Here is a 19,184-nt window from a genome sequence, read left to right on the forward strand (position 1 = left end):
TTTACAACTTCTTATATTTGTTTTTAGCTGAAGCAAGGTTGATCACAATTTGCTCATTGATTTTTTTCAACATCAGTTTCGGCATAAAGTTACGAGTTAATATATTGAGTTCTTAAATTGTTCCGTAATAGAACTTGATACAAAATTTTTTTCTCTCAAGAGAGAAACTAATGTTCTAACTTAGATCTAACCTTGGACAAAGACAGCTTTGATGTTTATTTAGAAAGCTCTCAAGAAAAAGATTCGCACGTATTTTAAGTTGTTTTTTCATGACTCGAAGTAAAGTACTGGTAGTCTACAGCTTCTGACATTATTTTAGCTGAAGCAAGTTTCATAACAACTTAAGAATTGACATTCTTAACATCAACTTCGGCATAAAAAAGTTAGGGGTTAATATACAAAATTCTTAAATTGTTCTGATGTAAATTAGGAGTAACAACTAATAGAATTCAAAGTGAAAAACTCAATTTCCCAGTCCCAACTGCTCCCAAACCTCCCTTTCCGACTAACGCGACAAAAAAACTGTCCACCTTTTTTTGTCCCATTGAGACTTTTGTTAATGTTTGCATGTTGCAGAATTAATGCTAGAAAACTTTACAATATATCTGTTTTTTCTGGTTGATTTTTAAAAAATTTTTGGAAGAAGCAAACTTACTTGGTTTTTGGGGATAGGCTTTCCCCACGTTATTACTAACCAATTCTATTTCTCTTTCAGTCTTTCGAAATTTTGCTATTTTGGATAACATTTAAAATAACATTTTGAAAAATAATAAGTCCTCAAAAGATAAATAATACCAGCTCAAGTGATAATTAAAAACAATTAAATCTAAAATGTTTATTGGATAAATTATGAATGTTTTGGAAGAATAAGTATTAGGTCAAATAAAAATAATCTCAAGCTTCTGTTTTTTAATGCGTGCCCTTGGTTATTTTCTTATTGTTTAACTCACAAGGAAATATTCAGGTTAAAGTCTTTGTTAGTCAACTCTTTCAAGGATTTTACCAATGCTTAAGTCTACGTTCAACATCACTCAGAACAATCCATTTTTTGACCGGTACTGAATATGAAAAAAACCTCGCACTTCATAGCATCTCCCCACTCTAAAAAACGGGCGAAATAGAAATTTTTCCAAAACTTAATTTTAAAACATTTTAAAAAATTGATAAATCTAAATCTGGATAGCTAAAACGAATTTACGTCCAACTTGGACCAAAAAATACGCTTCAACAAATTTGGTTATTATTAGTTTACAGCATACTGTCTGCTTCCAAAAATGCAACTTCCAACTCTGACGTTAGTGCTACCCATTTCAATTGCATGCAGGTAATCATTTGACATTCCAAAACTCACTTCAAGATCTTCCGGTTTCAAACTCATATGATCCAATACTCTGTCTCTGCATTCCAAAAGACATTCAAAATCAGGATTTTCGCCAGTTGAGTAATCATGACCATAACTTCCTATTGTCATCAACCCTTTGAACTGTAAATTAGGGCAATTAGTTCTAATATGATCGACCAATGATAAAACTTGACTTTCAGAGGTGCCACTTTTTTGTGATTCGCCGCTGGAATTAACTTGAACTAAAACTTTCAATTTCGAATCAGCCGAATTTTCACCGAAAGCTGATTCGTTATTCAATTTGTCGCAAAGTTTTGTGCTATCAACTGTTTCCATTAAATACAGGTTTTTGACTTTGGATAACAATTTGCTTTTATTGCTCTGCAGATGTCCGATAAAATGCCATTTAACATCTGGACATTTTTCAACAATAACTGGATCGTTTGACTTCTCGTGCAACTCCTGGATGTAATTCTCACCAAAATGTCGGATTCCAGCGTTGTACGCTTCTACGATGTCTGACACGGGTTTAGTTTTGCTCACAGCTACCAAGCGACAGGGCATGGTCGTTTCTCGTTTTACAACAGCTTCTCGAAAGAGACGTTGAATTAACTGAGAATTCTCAAAAACTGACATTTTCATACCTCGAAAACGGCTACAAAAGTAAATACAGTGACAATATCGCAAGATAGTAGCTTAGCAAGTGAACTTATAAACAACGAGTAATTTTCTGAAATTTTATTTTTTAAATTTGATTTGAAATGAAATGTACAGCAGCTATCTACATTTAGCGAGGAAAATCTAGTAAATGCACAGAAGGCGCTAAATTTTCATTGAAACTGCAAAGTTAGTCAATTAAACTGGAAATTTAATCCTTCCAGAAAGTTCTAATGCTTTACTTGTTGCACTAATCAAATAAATCGTTTTTTACAACATTGCAATGTCGACCAATGAGGAACGGCTTTCAATTGCAGTATATTAATGAATATTGAGACATGCTTTAAAAAGAGAAGATAGTAATGCAAAACTTCTACCAAATATGGGTTGTTCTCAGCTGAGCTGAGGTACCATTAGCAGCTACTTAATTATTTCTACTTGTGTTCATTTATTGTTCGTGAGACCAGCTGATGGCCATTGGGCTTTGGCGTCTGTCAAAGGCACGTAGATGACTCCCATCAGTTTGCTAGAACTCACTTCGCCAGAGGGAAGCTTGTCGTACTGCATCATTACCTACAACAAAAACCAAGTGAAAAATCCCATGAAAAATCCAAACATAGCCGGCGAGATTTCCGGAATAGCTGCGAAAGAAAAAACCTGCGTGCCGTATAATAGAGATAGAAACAGAGATCTAAATTGAAAAAAAAAATCGACGCCGCTCAAAAAACTAGGCTAAAAAACATTCAACGATAAATTAGTAAAGCTTGTTAAAATTCATTCCACAGAAGCCTCTTATTAGGGACCTTTACTGCACATATGAGTTCCTTTGACCTTAAACAAATTCAAATTAAACTTAAGTTTTAAAGTGCAAAAGTCATTTTATTGAGTGAGGTAAGTCACGTATGATCAAAATATAATCACGCAAATAAAAACCTAAAAACTTTCGCTAGGTCATCATAGGCTAAGAAACTTTCTAAAAAAACAGAAAACGAAAAATCGCAAAAAATATTAAAAATAGTTCCAATTTTTGCTATTATTAGTGATATATCTCAACAACAAATGATTCATATCCACAAATCTGTACCCAATTGTTATCTTAAATTTGCTCAAGTAGAAGGGGTCTTTTTTATACCCATTTGAGCAAGTAAAACGAAACAATCGTCAAAAAATGCAAATATTACCCCGAAAATCAGCAAAATAAAGGAAAAACCTCCGAATTAGCATAAAATTCATATGAATCTTCAGAAACCTTAAAACCACTACCAGAACCAGCCTAAAAATAAAACAAAATCATAACAAAACCTCTTAACCAAAAAAATGAGAAATTGCTTTGAAAACACTCTCTTTTCACTCCACTCTTCATTTTGTTCAGCAACAAAATCACTCCAAATTTTTTCAAGTGTTTCATTTCCCGCTTCAAAATTCACTCCAATAAAATTGATCTAAAACATAGCCGGAAGAATTCCGGAAACAACTCGACGAAAATTGCCCATGCTTCAGACTAAACAACTAGAACAACCATTGTGAACCCTGAACCTCCAGAAATGCCAAAAAAAAGGAAGAATAGAAACGGCATTCAAAAACAAATTAAACAAAAAAACTAGAAAAACTTTGAGTTTTTTTAATAGTACAAGGAAACACAAAGCCGAGTAACGTTCCCTTGCAATTAGAGCAATGAAAAGCTCGCAAAACAATGGTCCAGTCAGAATAGGCTAAGAAACTTGTCTAAGATTTAAAAAACTGAAAAAAAATAAGAAAAATGGTTTAAAATTTCTCATTTTTTCTGTCAATTTTTCAAGAAAAGAATAATTTATACCAAGAAATCTTTAGTCAATTGGTATTTGAAGATTGCTTAAGTAACAAGCTTCTATTCAAATCCCACTTAAAGTATTAAACCAAAAAACAGGCAAAAAATCATTAAATTTCGTCTAAAAATCAGCAAAACTGATCAAAAACCTCCAAATTAGCATTTAACTCAAATTAACTACTTGAAACCTTCAATTCCTATCAAAACAAGCCTAAACTAATACAATATCAGAATCAAACCTCATAGCCATCAAAAGTTGCAAAGAAACTGCTTTTAAAAGCCGCACGTGAACAAAAAATTTCGCTCGCTTAAATTTTTTTGACATCAATTTCTCGCTCTCTCAAAAACAGCGGTATGAACAAAAACCACTCTTTTCGCTCCGCTCTTCACTTTTGTTCAGCACCAAAATCACTCCAAATTTCTTCACGCGTTTCATTTCCCTCTTCATAACCACTCCAATAAAATTGGTTAAAAAAGGGACTTCTCCAATACTCCTCTTCGAGTCGTAAAAAAAGACAGCGCCCTAATACAATTCAAGTAATTGCTACAAACTAAATTGAGAGCAACTAAAATTGTATTAATGGGAGTGAAGGGATATTTAAGGTGCAATAATTAGAGGTCACAAAATTGTTTATGTTTTCAATATTTCGAATAATTGAGCCTATGCTGGGGTAAAACTACGGCACCTGCGTGAAAATACTAAATTAGTAAATATATTCCTGAATTAATAATATATTCAGTAAAAATATTCCGGAATTATTCCGAAGGTAATTTTCAAGACAAATTGATGGTCATAAAAATGATGACACTCTAGGGATAATTTGAGACACACCTGATTACTTCCCTGTGGCCCAACGGGAACTATGAGTCTTCCTCCAGGCGCCAACTGCGATATTAAAGAGGAGGGCGTATCGGGGGCAGCTGCACCAACGTGTATGGCATCGTAAGGTCCATTCTTTGGATACCCTTTCCTCCCGTCGCCCACCACCAGTTCAAGACAACCTTCTTCGAACAGTTCAGGATTGCCTGGCAGAACAAGTCTTTTATATTAATCAGGTCCTGTTACGCTATAAAATTATCATAGAAAAAATCGTTTAAAGTAATCTTAATCACTAGTTTCTTTATCGCCATAGAAAGTAAAAAATACACTGAATGCAACGAGAACAAATAAAGGCTTGGTGTTTGCAGAGCTTCAATATAAATAACAGCACTGACGTTTTTCGTAGTGTAGGCAAGGTTGAAACCAAAATTGTGTCAAAAAGCACATGACATCAATAAAACAATACATATCCTCCAGACGCTAGTCTTACCATTTACTATGTTATTTTTGGCCTTCTGAACAAGCTCCGGTATGTGGTCAATGCCAGTAGCCCTTCCTCCTGGTGTCACCATTTTAGCCATGCAAGCGGTCAAGTACCCAGATCCACTTCCCACATCGAGCACACTGTTTCCTGGTCTCAGATGTTTTTCTAGGTTGGACAATGCAAAAGCGTGCATGTGAGGGGCGCTTATAGTAACTGCATATCCGATTCCCTAAATATGAAACGATTCCCTAAACAAACATTTTCCTTCGTTCTTTCTGAGGGATACAAATGCAATTTTGTCCCAGAGAGAAAAAGGTGTAATATAATGTTATTCGACGCCGTATCCAGGATCTTTTCCTATTTCCCGGCAAAAGCTATCAGATTTTATGAGATGATGTGAACAGACCAACTAACGTTTTAGCATTTGTGCAGTTACAAATTAACGGTGCTAGGAATATTGGCCGACAGGGCGTTGAGCTGACAAGGAGAGAATGAGAAACTTAGCCTACATTTTCATTCAAATTAGTCCAAAATCTCATTGGTCAGTTAAATAGTTTCGGAGAGAAATGATATTCGAGGCAGCCATGTTGGCCCCTTGATATGGTTGTGCTTGTTGCAGCAAGTTCACTGACCAGAGCCCACAACAATCAGGAACGGGAATTGATCGAGCTAGCGGCGGAATTGACAGAACGCGTATACAGCGAAGGAGGAATCTTCATTCACCCTCAGGCAAAAAAAAACCTAGAAACTGACTGCAGAAGATACTACAGAAGTTCGATAACAGCAAGAACGTGATTGCGAGGCATGGCGTGATCAACAACTTGATTGCCGCACACGCCTACCAAAATCTAACTACCCTATCAACTGCAGATATTCTACACGAGCTTCGGGCTCTCCAAAATATTGGTATCATGTACTGCGAAGGGAACGGTGCACGCAGCATTCAGAGTAATCTGAAAACACTACACATCCCAGTATTCCACGTTGTGAAAGATTTGTCTCAAGAACCCTCAATATGTTGCCGATTGTCAAGAAATCCACAAAGCCCATAACCTTGAGTTGCATTCTCTAGAACTGTTGTCAATAAGGGTATCAACATCCGAAGACTTTTGCAAAAAACCAAAAACCCTAAAAGAAGCAACGAAAACGACGAGAAAGAGACCAAACGATCAAGAAGCTGATTCCGAATAGAGGGAGTTTATTTGTTGTGTAGCAATAATCTCATGAGACTGGATTTTGTCCAGACTGTGAAGTCTAATACTACAAATGGTTTTCTATTTACTTTGTGAGGAGACTGCATTCAATGTTCCACACTCTGAGCGAAGACATTACCCCTTGAGGCGCCTTCTAACTTCCCCTTTTCTTTCTCGCATTATACATTAGTACACTAAATAACAAAATGCTCACCCTGCAAGAAATCGATGAACTATATTTGTGTGTCATAATGTTCCTATGCATCTGGATCCTAGATGCATAGGACTACCACAAGTGACAACAAACAGCATCAAAGAGCTGGGACAGCTGGCAATGCTTCTGAGACAGAAAACAAATGATCGCCTAAGGAAAAGTTACGTCAACTCACAAACTTGAAGGTAGATGACGCTATAAAAGAAACGTGCCAGAAAGTCAACAAAATCTATGCTGAGGCTATAGTCGTTCAACCAAAAAGCAAGGAGCACCACTTCTTGGATGACCAAGACGACAAAGAGCGAAATGGATCTCAAGATCTGGAAAAGTATACGCGTACATGGCTTCAAGGAGGACCTCGAAAAAAAAACAGAATATTTGTCCTAACTACTGCCGCAGTAAACGAAATACTGGAAGCCATGGAAGTACCATAACAGATAAAGAAACTGACAAAGCGAAAGGAAAACCGAGAAACCTGTTGCTCACCCTGTCTACCAAACTTTACGCCAGAGCGGTTTTTAGCTAAAGCAGCTGAAACGCGATCCGTACCTAACGTCAAAGGAATATTTGTTCTACCAGTAATATCGAAAGAGGATACGAAGAAAGAAAATCTATGTCTCAAGAAGAGAGCTTCTTGAGGAAGGTGTACCAAGAGAAAAGCTAAGATTACCAACCTGAAGCCTTTTTAACGATGTGAAAGTTGAAACAAAGGAGAGCCGATGAAAATGGACTAGGCTTTCGAAATATTCTGTATAAATGCCCGAGTTCAGTAAGTGCCCAACGCAGAACTAAGTTCACAGACGCTTTAAACCTTACCGACTACACGGTACTCTGCTTGAGACCTGACTGAAAAAATCAGTCATCTGAATTGTTACTGGACAACCAAACCATCTACCGTGCCGACAGGACCCAAGAAAGCAATACGCTGAACCATGGCGGTGTTCTAATTGCAAGAAAAATACTCTGAACAACCGGGAAACCGATCAACCTAACTGCTCAGTGACAAATAGACGTTAAATCAACCACTAAGCAATCAATATCCGTATTCTGAACCCCCAAAAGCGAGTAAGTTGAGATACAAGACAGAATACTCCGAATACTGCTAGCTGCAATGCCAAAAAACAAAACTCATTTGTGGTGACATAAATTTTCCAGTAGCAAACTGGAACAGTTCCAAAATGAAGACAACGACGAGCAAGCCGTTCTCGACTTGTTCGATAATGCATTAAATCAACAGGTAGATGGCTCGCCTCAAGGAGGCAACACTCTTAGCTACAAGGAATTTACGAAGTCCTATAATTGTTCGGATCACAAAGATGATATGTCTACTGGAATGCTCGAATCTCGATTATAAGCCAAATATAGAAAACGTTTGCAGCATCGAATGAGCTGATCATGGGCAGATTCCTTGACAAGGTTGAATTCAATCCAACGTGCCATACCAACATTAGCATCTTCTGCGAAAAGTTATAAGACTTCGTTGATTCTCTGATCGACACTACTGTTCCCCAACGAACAAGGCATCGGCAGCCACTGCCCCCTGGCTCACCCCCTTGATGCTAGTCAAGCCTTTTGATGCTATTCAAAACTCAGAAAGAGCACGGATACAAAAACCCACAAGCAATCGAAAACGCTGTTGCAAAGCTGCTCCACCTAACAGCAGCTGCTGAACCATACAACTCTCATGACCAGGACAAAACGATACCCAAAGGCACACATGTGATATTTAAGCACCTGAGATGCTTAAATTAATTCCTCGGCCTACCAAAACTCTTACTTAAAGATGAACATTCTGCATCGACCACAGTGGAAAAACTGGAACTACCGAAAGAAATTTTCCGATCTGTGAACTCACCCAAGGAGCACATGCAACCCAAGAATCCAAAGTCGACAAAATGACACCTCCCGTAAGGAAATCTAGCAGATTCTGATAAACCTCGACGCACAATCACGGGCAAAAACGGGTACCCATAAATCTTCAAGAGGATGAGCTTATCTCTGCAAAAGGTCACGAAAAACGAAAAAACGTCCCAAAAAAACAACTCAGACGTTGAAAAATTGCATTAATAACAACTCCAAGGAGACAAAAGGCTGGTCACAAACTACAGGCCAGTATCTCGGCTAAAAATTGACAGCAAAGCGTATGGTTTTTTTCGCATTTTCTGAAACTCCTGACGAAGCACCAACATGGGTTCATAAGAAACCGATCAATACTCACGCATATGCTGTAACTTTTCAGGATATACGAAGCAACCGTTTAGACGAAATAACAACCATCTTCTATAGAGATTTCTTGAAAGAGCTCCAAAAAAGTCCCTCATGAAACATTTCGACAAAACATCAGCCAACTCGGATTTGGCGGTTGTCTTCACGAAGTCCAGTACGTCTATCTAAATGACAGGAGGCAGTATGTAAGACCGGACAACACGCCAGTTTGAGAGTACGGGAAGTACGAGCACGAATCTAACACTTTCCGACCATAATCTGGAGTCCGCAGATGAAGTGAAAGTTCTTGGAATAATCATCACAAACAAATCAGTTGGGCAGCACAAAAACAATCGACCCAATAAGGCAAACGAAGTTCTATACAGCATCAAACGCAATGTGGCGTAGAAAGTGAAAAACATCTGCCAAACAGATTTTACAAATCCCCTGATCTTACAGTACTGCTATACGGAGTGAACTGCTTCAGCCCTTCGAAAACAGACTTGATTAACCTGAAAATGTGTCGAGTGGATCTGAAGACCACAGAACTCTAAGAAAAAGTCAACTCAGGCTTCTGAGTTTCCTGCCTCCACCAATGTACTTTCATCAAATGAATACTCTTGACTCTCCACAATATTGACCCAGAAAAAAGAGCGCACGTCAGAAATAAGCTAACTGCGAGGACGGAAGACCAAGTGTTCTACCTGCAGAAAACTGGACGCAAGAAAACTAAGGGAAAACTTTTTTCACAAAGTGCAGCAGAGTAGCCAGCACAATTGATAGCGAAATAAACTTGAATATGGAAGGCCTCAAAAATCGAATAATCAAGCTATGTAAGTACGTCGACGAAAGATCAGTGAAATGAATGGCTGCACTTGGCAACTCTGCTGTGACTGTCAGGGAAGTAGAAACCTCTGGACAATTTTTAAGACTAGGGATAACATCCCATCGACGAGAGCAAAAATTCGCAGCAACAATGTTACTAGTTCGGTGGACCTTATCTATGGTGTGCGGTCGGGAAGAGCTCCACTCCAGCTCTCCGTAGCTACCCCGGCTGGGGTGGGGGGTAGGTTGCGGTCACGGATAGATCATCGTTACGCTAGGTGTTAAGGACTGTGCCGTGCATTTTGTCCGCTTAAGACCTTTTTAAATTGGCCGATCATAGTTTCAGAAAGAATCTATTTGCTCATATTAAGTAAATTCTGATCTCAATGTCCCATTTTTTTGGTTGTCGGTCAAACACTCTGTCAGTGATCACGGCGTCCACTCATAACACATTGTGTTCGGTTACCTTTAGTCCACAAATTTCCAAAAACCAAACAACTAAGTGTTTCAAATTGTTAACAATATTTCTAATCAAATTTTTATTAACAATTGCCGTGAAAATATCAAAGCTTATTTAGTTCTATTCCATGAAAACAGCCCTCAGAAAAATATTCAAAACCTACATATTTTGTATCGCGAAAGATAGCGTCTGCGGGAGGGGCTATCGAAAAACCACAACAACTGCAAAACTCTTAAAAACACCAACTTTTTTATGGATTTGTCACACAAAAGACAAAGTAACACTTACGCCTTCCGACTAAAAACTAGGTTCAGGCTTTTCAAAAACAAGATAACCAAATGTTTTTGGTTTAGTCTTTTCTAAAAAAAAACGATTACTCAACAAGTTTATGGTTCTTTTAAAACGCAGCAGCAAAAAAACTTATAAACAATAGTGATCTCTGATTTAAGAACGTCGTGCTATCTGGCCTATAAAAACATTTCACTTATTTCACACCTAAGTCCTAATATGCAAGTGACATTTAGGAATTTGTTTGCATTGTCCAACTCCATTAGTGCCCTTGAAAAACACCACACACGCACACAAATCCTTGAGAAGAATCGACAACTTTACTGTCTTAATTCACTCCAACAACAATTCAGAAACAATACCTGAGAAAATTTGAAAAAGTGGTTTGAACGCAGAAAAAAATTATTTGCTCAAAAACAATTGCAAGTAATAATTCGATTGCGCTATAGCATCTATTTCAAATTAGATAAAAAAAGATTTTAGGAAACCTAGAAGAACCAAAAAGGATTCAACAAAAAAGAACAACTCAGTTCAGTCAATGTCCAGTTTGTGTTCTCCTACACACTTTTCAACTGACTGCACCTTTTAAATGTGTTGTCCACCTTATCACTAATATGTTTCAGATTATTATTTTAAAGAAAATAAGAGCTTTAGATTGTGTAGAACGAAAAGATTTCAACACAATCCAAGAAAAGAATGCCTTATTAATAATTTATATCCCATGATACACTGCAGAAAGCTTCATGTAATCACAAAAAAACTTACTGTGGTATTCAAAATTTTTGTTAAAAAATGAACGTTTCATTTGCAATTAGCTCACTGCAAACTACAAATTTAACCCGATGAACTTTGGGGGAATTTAGCCCCTAAAAGTGATTTGATTGAAATGACAAACAACACGACAATTCAAGCATCTACGTCTCATTTTAATCAAAACAAATGCCATTTGGATTCCACGACAACGAGTGTACATAACAACCGTTCACAGTTTTATAATTTTATATTGATTGCAAGAAATCCGTAGTTTGTTCGAGATCGCAGAATTCTAAATGTTAATGAACTTTTGGACAAAACACTTTTTGGAAACCTCCAAGCAATTTTCTAATAGATATCCCTTTTTTGAATACAGAACCTGGCAAACCAGCGGCTTACTCCATTCCAAAAGTTCGCGAAAGTGTTTATTCGATTTACGTTGTTTTAGAAAAACACTTCATCGAGAAGTAGTCGTCTTGTTTATTGTAATTCTTCGTCCAATTATTTTTTAATAAGAAACAAACTTATAGACACAGGAATCAACTTTTTTTAAAGGCTTAAATCGTCAATTATATTCAAAAACTTTCCTTAACCTAACCCGAAACCTTTCCACTGAAATCACTTTCTCTTGTTCATTTTTACTTGGTAGTCTCCAAGTAGTACTCACATATCTGTGGCATTTAAATATAGCTGCATTTTAACACACATCGTTGAGAAATTATAAACTTCGAAAAAAGTTCTTAGCTGATATTCAATGCGAATTCATTTATGAACTTCAAATTACACGAAAAGATAACAAACCGCAAATGGAAGCAAGAGTGAAGCAAAGTTGTAAAGAGTGAAGCACTCACTTGAACAATGCGGTCAAAAATTAACACTTTACAAGTTGACAGAACATTGCAGAGCTCGTAGACAACTGAAATTAGCAATAAACAAGACGAAAGAACGCTCAATAGAAGATCCGTAAACCATATTTAATCAATCTTAACATCTCTCGATTGCAGTGGAAATTATTTGCCAAAAAAGGAGCTGTCATGTTAAAGGTCACAAAACGAACATAAAGCGACTAACGTTAGGCAAAATCATCTCGAACGACAGTCTGTGCAAATTGAGAGAGAGAACACTATATTATTGTTTTGGCATAGCTGACGCTAAATATGCAATAATTGTAAACGATTTATGCAGATATACAAGAAGTTCTTATTCAAGTTTAACCGGTAACCGCTTATCTGAAGCGGAAATCACGCCATGTTCGAGCTTGTTGAAAAGCATTTGCTGTTTACTCGGCTATCAGAAATGTTTGTAAGAGAATTTTTAATACCTGTAAACTCACACTGGTATTTCGCAGGTACAATGGCAGTGAGTTCCACTTCAACGATTCATGATAAAAAAGATTTAGAAGAGGATGAAACAGATGGATATTTCCTACGAAAAATATTCGGTTAGTACGCTTGTTAATCCTACAAATGGCCGTAGGCTCAATCGACCAGTTTTCGACTCAATCAACTATCTTATGCCGATTACATTTTTACGTTTTCTTAATTCAATTGAGTTGATACTAGAACCAAAAAATACACACTTCAAAGCCCAATTCATCTGTTCCTCCAAATACAGAAAGAAAGAATTTATTTCTTTGGTTGAGGCTACAATGATATAAGTGAAAAACATCAACAAATACCATTAACATAGCTGTCAGATTGTCATAAAATAGCCGCAATAGCTTCGTAGATCTACAGTCTCAAAAGGATAAAAGAAACAGACCAAAAAAAAATCTTATTAGATGCTGAGATGTTATATTTTTATTATGAATTTGTTTATCCTAATGCTATTTCTATTCACTGCTCTCAAATAACCTTCAATTACAGTGACACACACTCACTTGACCTTGTGTCTTTGAATTAAAGTGAAGAAAAGTCATCTGAGAGTCAGGAAGTCATTTTTGAGAGTGACGTAAGTCACGTGTGACCCAAAAACTTTTTCACGCAAATGAACAAAAGACTTGCTCCAATAAGAGTGAAAAATGACGTCACGCACGCACTTCATTTGAAATTGCATGAACGAATAAAAAAGCAGATTTCAAATGATTGTGACGTCATATGGTCGTAACAAAAATCTTTACAACGAAATAAAAAACATAGCAGGACAAGTCTTGACGTACAATTCAAAGAATTTTCATTGACTAAACAGAAAACTAGACCTAGAACGGACTATGAATGGATTGGGAAAACCATTTAGAAAAAATCCGATCCAAAAAATTGAAAAAACAGTAAAAATTAGTGAAATTGCCGCATGTGAACGAAAAACCACTAGCGAGAAAGCGAATTTTTGTTCAAACACCGTTTTCTCACTCTACTTTAAATTTAGAGCGAAAAAATTTTACGCCGCAAAACCACTCGCTTTTTCGCTCCATTTCCTGTTTCGGCGTGACCACAATTACTACTCCAATTTGACTTCAAAAATCATGAAAATGTGTGAACAGATCTTAAAAAAAAGACAGCGCCCCAATACAATTCAAATTCTTTGAATTGTAAAAAAACCAAGAGCACCGCAATATAGCTTCGCTCAGCTTACAGCTTCGCAGCTATTATAATGTTATTCGTAACAAGAGAAGGCCAATAATAGCCGCGGCTATCGCTTCGCGGCTATTAATAATCGTGTATCAAAGGGGACCCGACCCTCCTTAGGTAAAATCACCTTTCACTTGAGGGCCCAAGTCAAAGTGCTTCAGAATCTTGACTGTTCGGTTAATTAGAAAACTGTTTCAAAAACAATGAGTTGGTATTTTTAAACCAAGTTCCTAATTTGCTTCCGGGCTAGTTGCACTTTGCCTCCACTTTTTGGTGGCAGAGTTTACGGTCCGTAATTCTGTAGAGTTTACGGTCCGTAATTTCTTGTACAAAAATTAAAAAATTGAAAAAATTTATGCTCCAATTAGCTCAAATAATTCACCGGTATGAGCTAATTTCAATTTGAAAAGAAAAATTTTCACCAATACCTTTTTTGCATATTGAAAATAGGTAGTAATTGACAAAGCACCAAAGTTGAATTGATTTGAAAGACATCAAGCAGAGTACTCTAAATGACTATGGACAAATGAAATCTATGCTATACAGTTTATCAGTTTCAATGGCTTTGATACGAACAGCCTTTCAATTTTTTTCACATGTGTTTGAAAGCCAAGGGAACTGTCTACGGCAACACCTGTTGTATTACACTGGTTTGATCTTTTTACTATATCTTTTCCAACGACTACAGTCTCGGAGTCGTTGAGCCTGTTATCATTTTTGCGGGAGAACGTAATAAACTCCGTTTTTTGGTATTCAAATTCACCTTATTGATACAAAAGTAAGTTTCTAAACATTTAATGTTTTTCGGCATACAACTTAAAGCAATATTGGTAATTGTGTGACTACAAAAGAATGAACAATCATCCGCATACTGAGTACTGGACTGACGCATTAAACACTCGGCTATTAGACCTAACAGTCGCTAACATTGTTTGTTTCAACCGTAAAACGTTTGACTATTCTCGCGATTTAAAGTTACAGCATCATATATTTTATTGTTTTCGTTTGAAATTAAAGAAACAACGTATCTGTACAGAATCGTTCCTGGAGAAACTGCTTTCATAAACTAACGATGTTGTGACTGCGATGCCAAAAGAGCACTCGCAGTATGTTTCTCCACTTTGACCACAAATGTAATATCATGGAGACTTCAGGCTTACTTAAGTAATTTTATTAATCTATTTCAATTTGAAACTATGTATTTGTGTAATCAATTGTCTTGTTTTAAAACCATCAATTGTATTATTGCTTATCACACACTCTTATCACCATGGTATATTATATCTGACATTAGATTTGAAGTAGCTTTTTTAAAGGCGTTAAGAACCTCTAACCAGTATTCTCCACAAAGTGCGCTCGTTGGACTACGAAAGTTCGTATATAAGCATTTCATTATGTTTGATAAGTTTCAGTAGCATTTGCATATATTACTGAAAACTCATATACGTAGATAGAAAGGGTGGAGACAATTGGCGTAGAGACTCCACAAACTCTTTTAACAACTACAGATTTTGAAACTATCAAACCTAATGCGTTCTTAAAAGCACCTGTGGAGAATCGACGTAAGGTGATCGTGATGTATAATATTGTCTGTCAACTTCCAGCATCGTTTGTTTGACTCTATCGCTGGTAATCACCTTTTCAGCGCACAGGCGTGAAACTAGCTCTTTGTTTGAACTTCCAGTACATCTTCTCATGCTCTGAAAAACATATAGGATACAAACTGAGAAATCGTTAACAATTTTGACTTACTGCTGTTCGCTTGGTCCGCTTGTGAACGACTTCAGGAATAAAGTCACAATGATGGGGGCATACGCTCATATATACTCGACTTAACGGGTAATGAGAGGACACATGAAATTTCACAATTACTGAAATACTGCAAATGTCATGATACTGAAAAACAGTTTTAAAGTGCAAAGGGTCATTTGGAGTTTATTTAGAGCACTATTGGAGTACTATTTAGAGTGCTATTATTATTGTAAAAGAAACCGATTTGTCAAATTAAAATTACTTCCGATATTTAAAACAAACGTTTTCGAACTTTACGTTCATCGTCAGGTTAAAACTGTTTTACAAATTGTTAAAAGATAAAATAAATATGTATTTACATTTGTCTGAGACCACACTTAAAACAATTCTAGAAACTATTCTAAAAAATTCAATCGAAAATTTTTTCATGTGTACAATATTTAGCCTATTTACAACTCATATTTACATCCATTATCAATTTATTTAAAAACATTCCTATTCCGGATTTTTCGATTTTGGCCATGTTCTTGTATTTTTAGGGTTATTCCGAATTTGCCCTAAACTTAAGTATCCCTCTTGTGGAGATTTTGCAAATTTCGTTTTGTCATGCAAAAAATCTTTTTTGCCCTATGTATCCTCATCTAGTCAAAATTATAATTTGAACTAATATTTTAACGTGAATTCCCGCCCCCTATATTCATCGCGTGTGTTTAGTGCCGGCTTCAGTTTGCTGATGTATATAGCTTCGATAATCATTAGTTTTTCTACCGTCCGACTGGCGTCCAGAATTTTCCATTCAATGTCATTCGTGGCGCCACGACATTCAACCAGATGTTGACCCACATGCTAATCCTTCTTTTGATGTTCTGTTACCCTTGTGGTAACATGCCCGCTTGTTTGCCCAACATAGATGGATCCGCATCAATTACATTTAATCTCATTTACCACGTGGGATTTCAGGTCTCTATCGAAAGATGATTTCAGGGTGGGGAGGCATGATCTTAATTTCCGCGTTATAAAAACCATTTGCAGTTCGCAAAACTTCTTCAATTTGCTTAATAAGTTTTGAGGAAGGTTGCATCTGTATTGTTGAAAAATAGTTGGCTTATCATAAGATCTAGTCTTGTTTTGTTGATGCTTTTTTGGAGTTGTTCTCAATTGGTCTTTACCGCCACTTATTATCTTTTCTAGAGTCTGGTTCACTATTTTTGAAGACCAATCTTCTGGATATTGACTTTTGGTCCAGCAATACTTGTTCTTTTCGAGAGCCTGATCGAAGGCCAACCAATGATCTAGAGGTTGCATTAAAAACCCTATGAACCGTCCCTTGAATCACATTTTCCTTATGCTGAAGCGGTGAGGAGCTGCGAAAATTCAGTATTATTCCAGTGTCAGTTGGTTTTTGATACCGATGACAGGTGATATTAACTTGCTGCTCACATTTACGTTAATGTCAAGAAAATCCAAATTCCATTCCATGTTAACTTTTTCTAAGGTATAGTGCAGGTTGTTGTGTAAAAAATTTTCAAATTTTAAATACTCGTCCGGGTCACCACGAACCGTGCAGATAATATCATCCACATACCTTTTAAACATTTTCATCTCCTCATAACTCCCCACTATCTCTTGGTTGTCGCAATAAGAACAAATCCAAACAACATCCTGCATGTTGGCGTATTCCTCATTCGATATCTTTTGGCATCTTGCATGAAACCTGTTTTTGAATGACTCACATTCTACTCCTCTTCTTTGGAAAGTCACTTTCCGGTTACAGTCTTTGCACTTCCCGTTTTGGTCAGATATGGAAATATTTTCATTGAGCTCTGGTTTTTGCAGTGATGCCTCAAACGATTTCATCCACACGTTTAGTAGTATTACAGCCAGTGATGCATCCATAGCCAGACCATCTGATTGTACATACCAATTTCCATTACATTTGAAATGAACATTCGTCACCGCAAGCTTTAGCAAACTTTTCATGGCGGATCTTGGGATATCTGGAGCTAGGTTGCTTGAATAGAACTCTCTTAGAGCAATTTCTATAGCTTCTCCAATCGGAACGTTGATGTACAAACTTTTTACGTCATGAGATACTATCTGCTCGTCATCTTCAAGATTGAGAGACTCTCAGGCCTTTTGTAGCATCTCGCGTGTTGGTTTCAATGTTTGCGCTCAGTAGTTTCTGGACAAATGGTCTCAGAAATCTGTTTAAGTTTTCTTAGCTGCTACCAGGTATCGAAAGAACAGGTCGGAGATGTGTATCTTTATTATGTATTTTAGCCAGGCCATAAAACCTCGCTGGTTGTGAACCTGTTGACCTGAGTCTTTGCTAAATTTTGTCACTAATTTTTCCTTGCTTCATTAAGTGTTGCAGGCTGTTATTGATCTGTTTTTCATTATTGATCACAATATCATCTTTTGTTCCATTTATTTTTTGAAACTGATCTGAGTTCAGCACATCATCAAGTTTCTCCATGTACTTTGACTTTTTTATCACACAAAAATCACAGCCTTTGTCAGTTGGTACCGCCAGCAAATCATTGGCTTTTAGGTAATCATGCACTTTTTTGACCCCTCTATCAATTGGGTTTTCGCGTATATTTTTTGCATATCATTTTGCTAACGCCTCAATTTCACAAAGCTTCTCAGCCTCAGTGTTATTCTCGCGTAGCTCACGTACAAGTTCGTCTATGTCTGCAAGGAAGTGCACCTCATTAAACTTGTCCCTCACAGGGTGTTTAGGTCCCAACGATAAGATGTCAAGTACAAACTTTGGAAGTTCACGGCCATCCATTACCACAACATTACTATGGGAGACATTCTGCCGTGGTCTATCCTGTCTCTCTAACATTTTATCAAGTTTTCCTTTAAGTCTGTTTTTAACCATTGCGGAGTGATTCCTCATTTCACGCCTAATGCTGTCATCAACAGATGGCATCAGTTCTGGTCTCAAATTCTCCCTAATATTACTCCTATCTGTCTCAAGTTTGTCCTTGAGCACTTTACGGCCTTTTCCCGCACGGTTTATTTCCTGTTTCAAGAGCTTTAATTGAAAATTGTGCACCGTTGTTCAGAAAAAAATTCATTTTTAGGAGCGCGAAACCTCAAAAAATCCGGAATTAAATCATTGTTAAGGCATTGTTTTAAAAACTCAATTCGGTGATTGCAGCTAGTGACCTTATTTAGGGTTTTCAAGTAATCAATATAAAGTTTGTAACAGTTGGATCTTTTCAAAATATACCTGAGCCACGTCTTTGGTAGCAGCAACCACAAACCTCAAAGAAGCTCAAGGACAGGGGGCAATGAAACCAGATTGTTCCTGCTCAGTCTGTGTCTGATGCACCTTCCTTGCCTTGGCTCTCGCTTTCCTCTGCTTTTTGCCCCAGTTCTTGCCTTTTCCTTTCTTGAGCAGCCCTCTTAAATTGTATTGATGGCGTAATACTGTCTCCAGGGTCCTAATCTCCAGCCCAGCCTCCTGATGCAGCTGGGAATACTTTGTTGGCTGCGTCTTCCTCTTTCTGTTCGAAATCAGGTGCTTGGTTACGCTTGCAACCAGTACCTCAGACTTCAGCAGCTCCTGAAAAACATCCTCTGTGGCTATGCGTCGACAGTAACTATTACACTGAAGCGGTCTTTGCTCGTTCTAAGAAACGATGTCAACTCCGGCACGCTGCAGGGTTGGTAGTTCTTATTATTGTTATTATTATTATTATTATTATTATTATTATTATTATTATTATTATTATTATTATTATTATTATTTTTATTATTATTATTATTATTATTATTATTATTATTAAAATTATTATTATTATTA

The 19,184-nt window shown here is 36.9% G+C and overlaps 2 protein-coding genes across 2 annotated transcripts; both read right to left on the reverse strand.

The window, feature by feature from the left end:
- Positions 1–1,124: 1,124 nt before the first annotated feature.
- Positions 1,125–1,984, reverse strand: LOC142341491 (pyridoxal phosphate homeostasis protein-like). Its single transcript, XM_075392460.1, has one exon. It carries the CDS (start codon positions 1,982–1,984, stop codon positions 1,244–1,246), a length of 741 nt encoding a protein of 246 aa, XP_075248575.1. The 3' UTR covers positions 1,125–1,243.
- Positions 1,985–2,065: 81 nt separating this feature from the next.
- LOC142341492 (protein-L-isoaspartate(D-aspartate) O-methyltransferase-like) lies at positions 2,066–15,335 on the reverse strand. Its single transcript, XM_075392461.1, has 4 exons — positions 15,163–15,335; positions 5,117–5,339; positions 4,639–4,832; positions 2,066–2,572 (listed from the first exon to the last, which is right to left on the reverse strand). Exons 1-4 carry the CDS (start codon positions 15,310–15,312, stop codon positions 2,444–2,446), a joined length of 696 nt encoding a protein of 231 aa, XP_075248576.1. The 5' UTR covers positions 15,313–15,335; the 3' UTR covers positions 2,066–2,443.
- Positions 15,336–19,184: the final 3,849 nt, after the last annotated feature.

Source organism: Convolutriloba macropyga, chromosome 6 (assembly GCF_964194025.1).
Source record: "Convolutriloba macropyga chromosome 6, txConMacr16.3, whole genome shotgun sequence".
NCBI classification, from domain to species: Eukaryota; Metazoa; Xenacoelomorpha; order Acoela; family Convolutidae; genus Convolutriloba; species Convolutriloba macropyga.

Excerpts from the sequence above, each read along its gene's own strand:
- LOC142341492 (XM_075392461.1), bottom strand. The coding sequence starts at position 15,312 with ATGAGAAGATGTACTGGAAGTTCAAACAAAGAGCTAGTTTCACGCCTG. Across the intron at positions 4,833-5,116 it reads CAAAAATAACATAGTAAATG|GCAATCCTGAACTGTTCGAA; the intron begins GTAAGACTAGCG and ends TTGTTCTGCCAG. Across the intron at positions 2,573-4,638 it reads GGCCACAGGGAAGTAATCAG|GTAATGATGCAGTACGACAA; the intron begins GTGTGTCTCAAA and ends TTTTTGTTGTAG.
- LOC142341491 (XM_075392460.1), bottom strand. The coding sequence starts at position 1,984 with ATGAAAATGTCAGTTTTTGAGAATTCTCAGTTAATTCAACGTCTCTTT.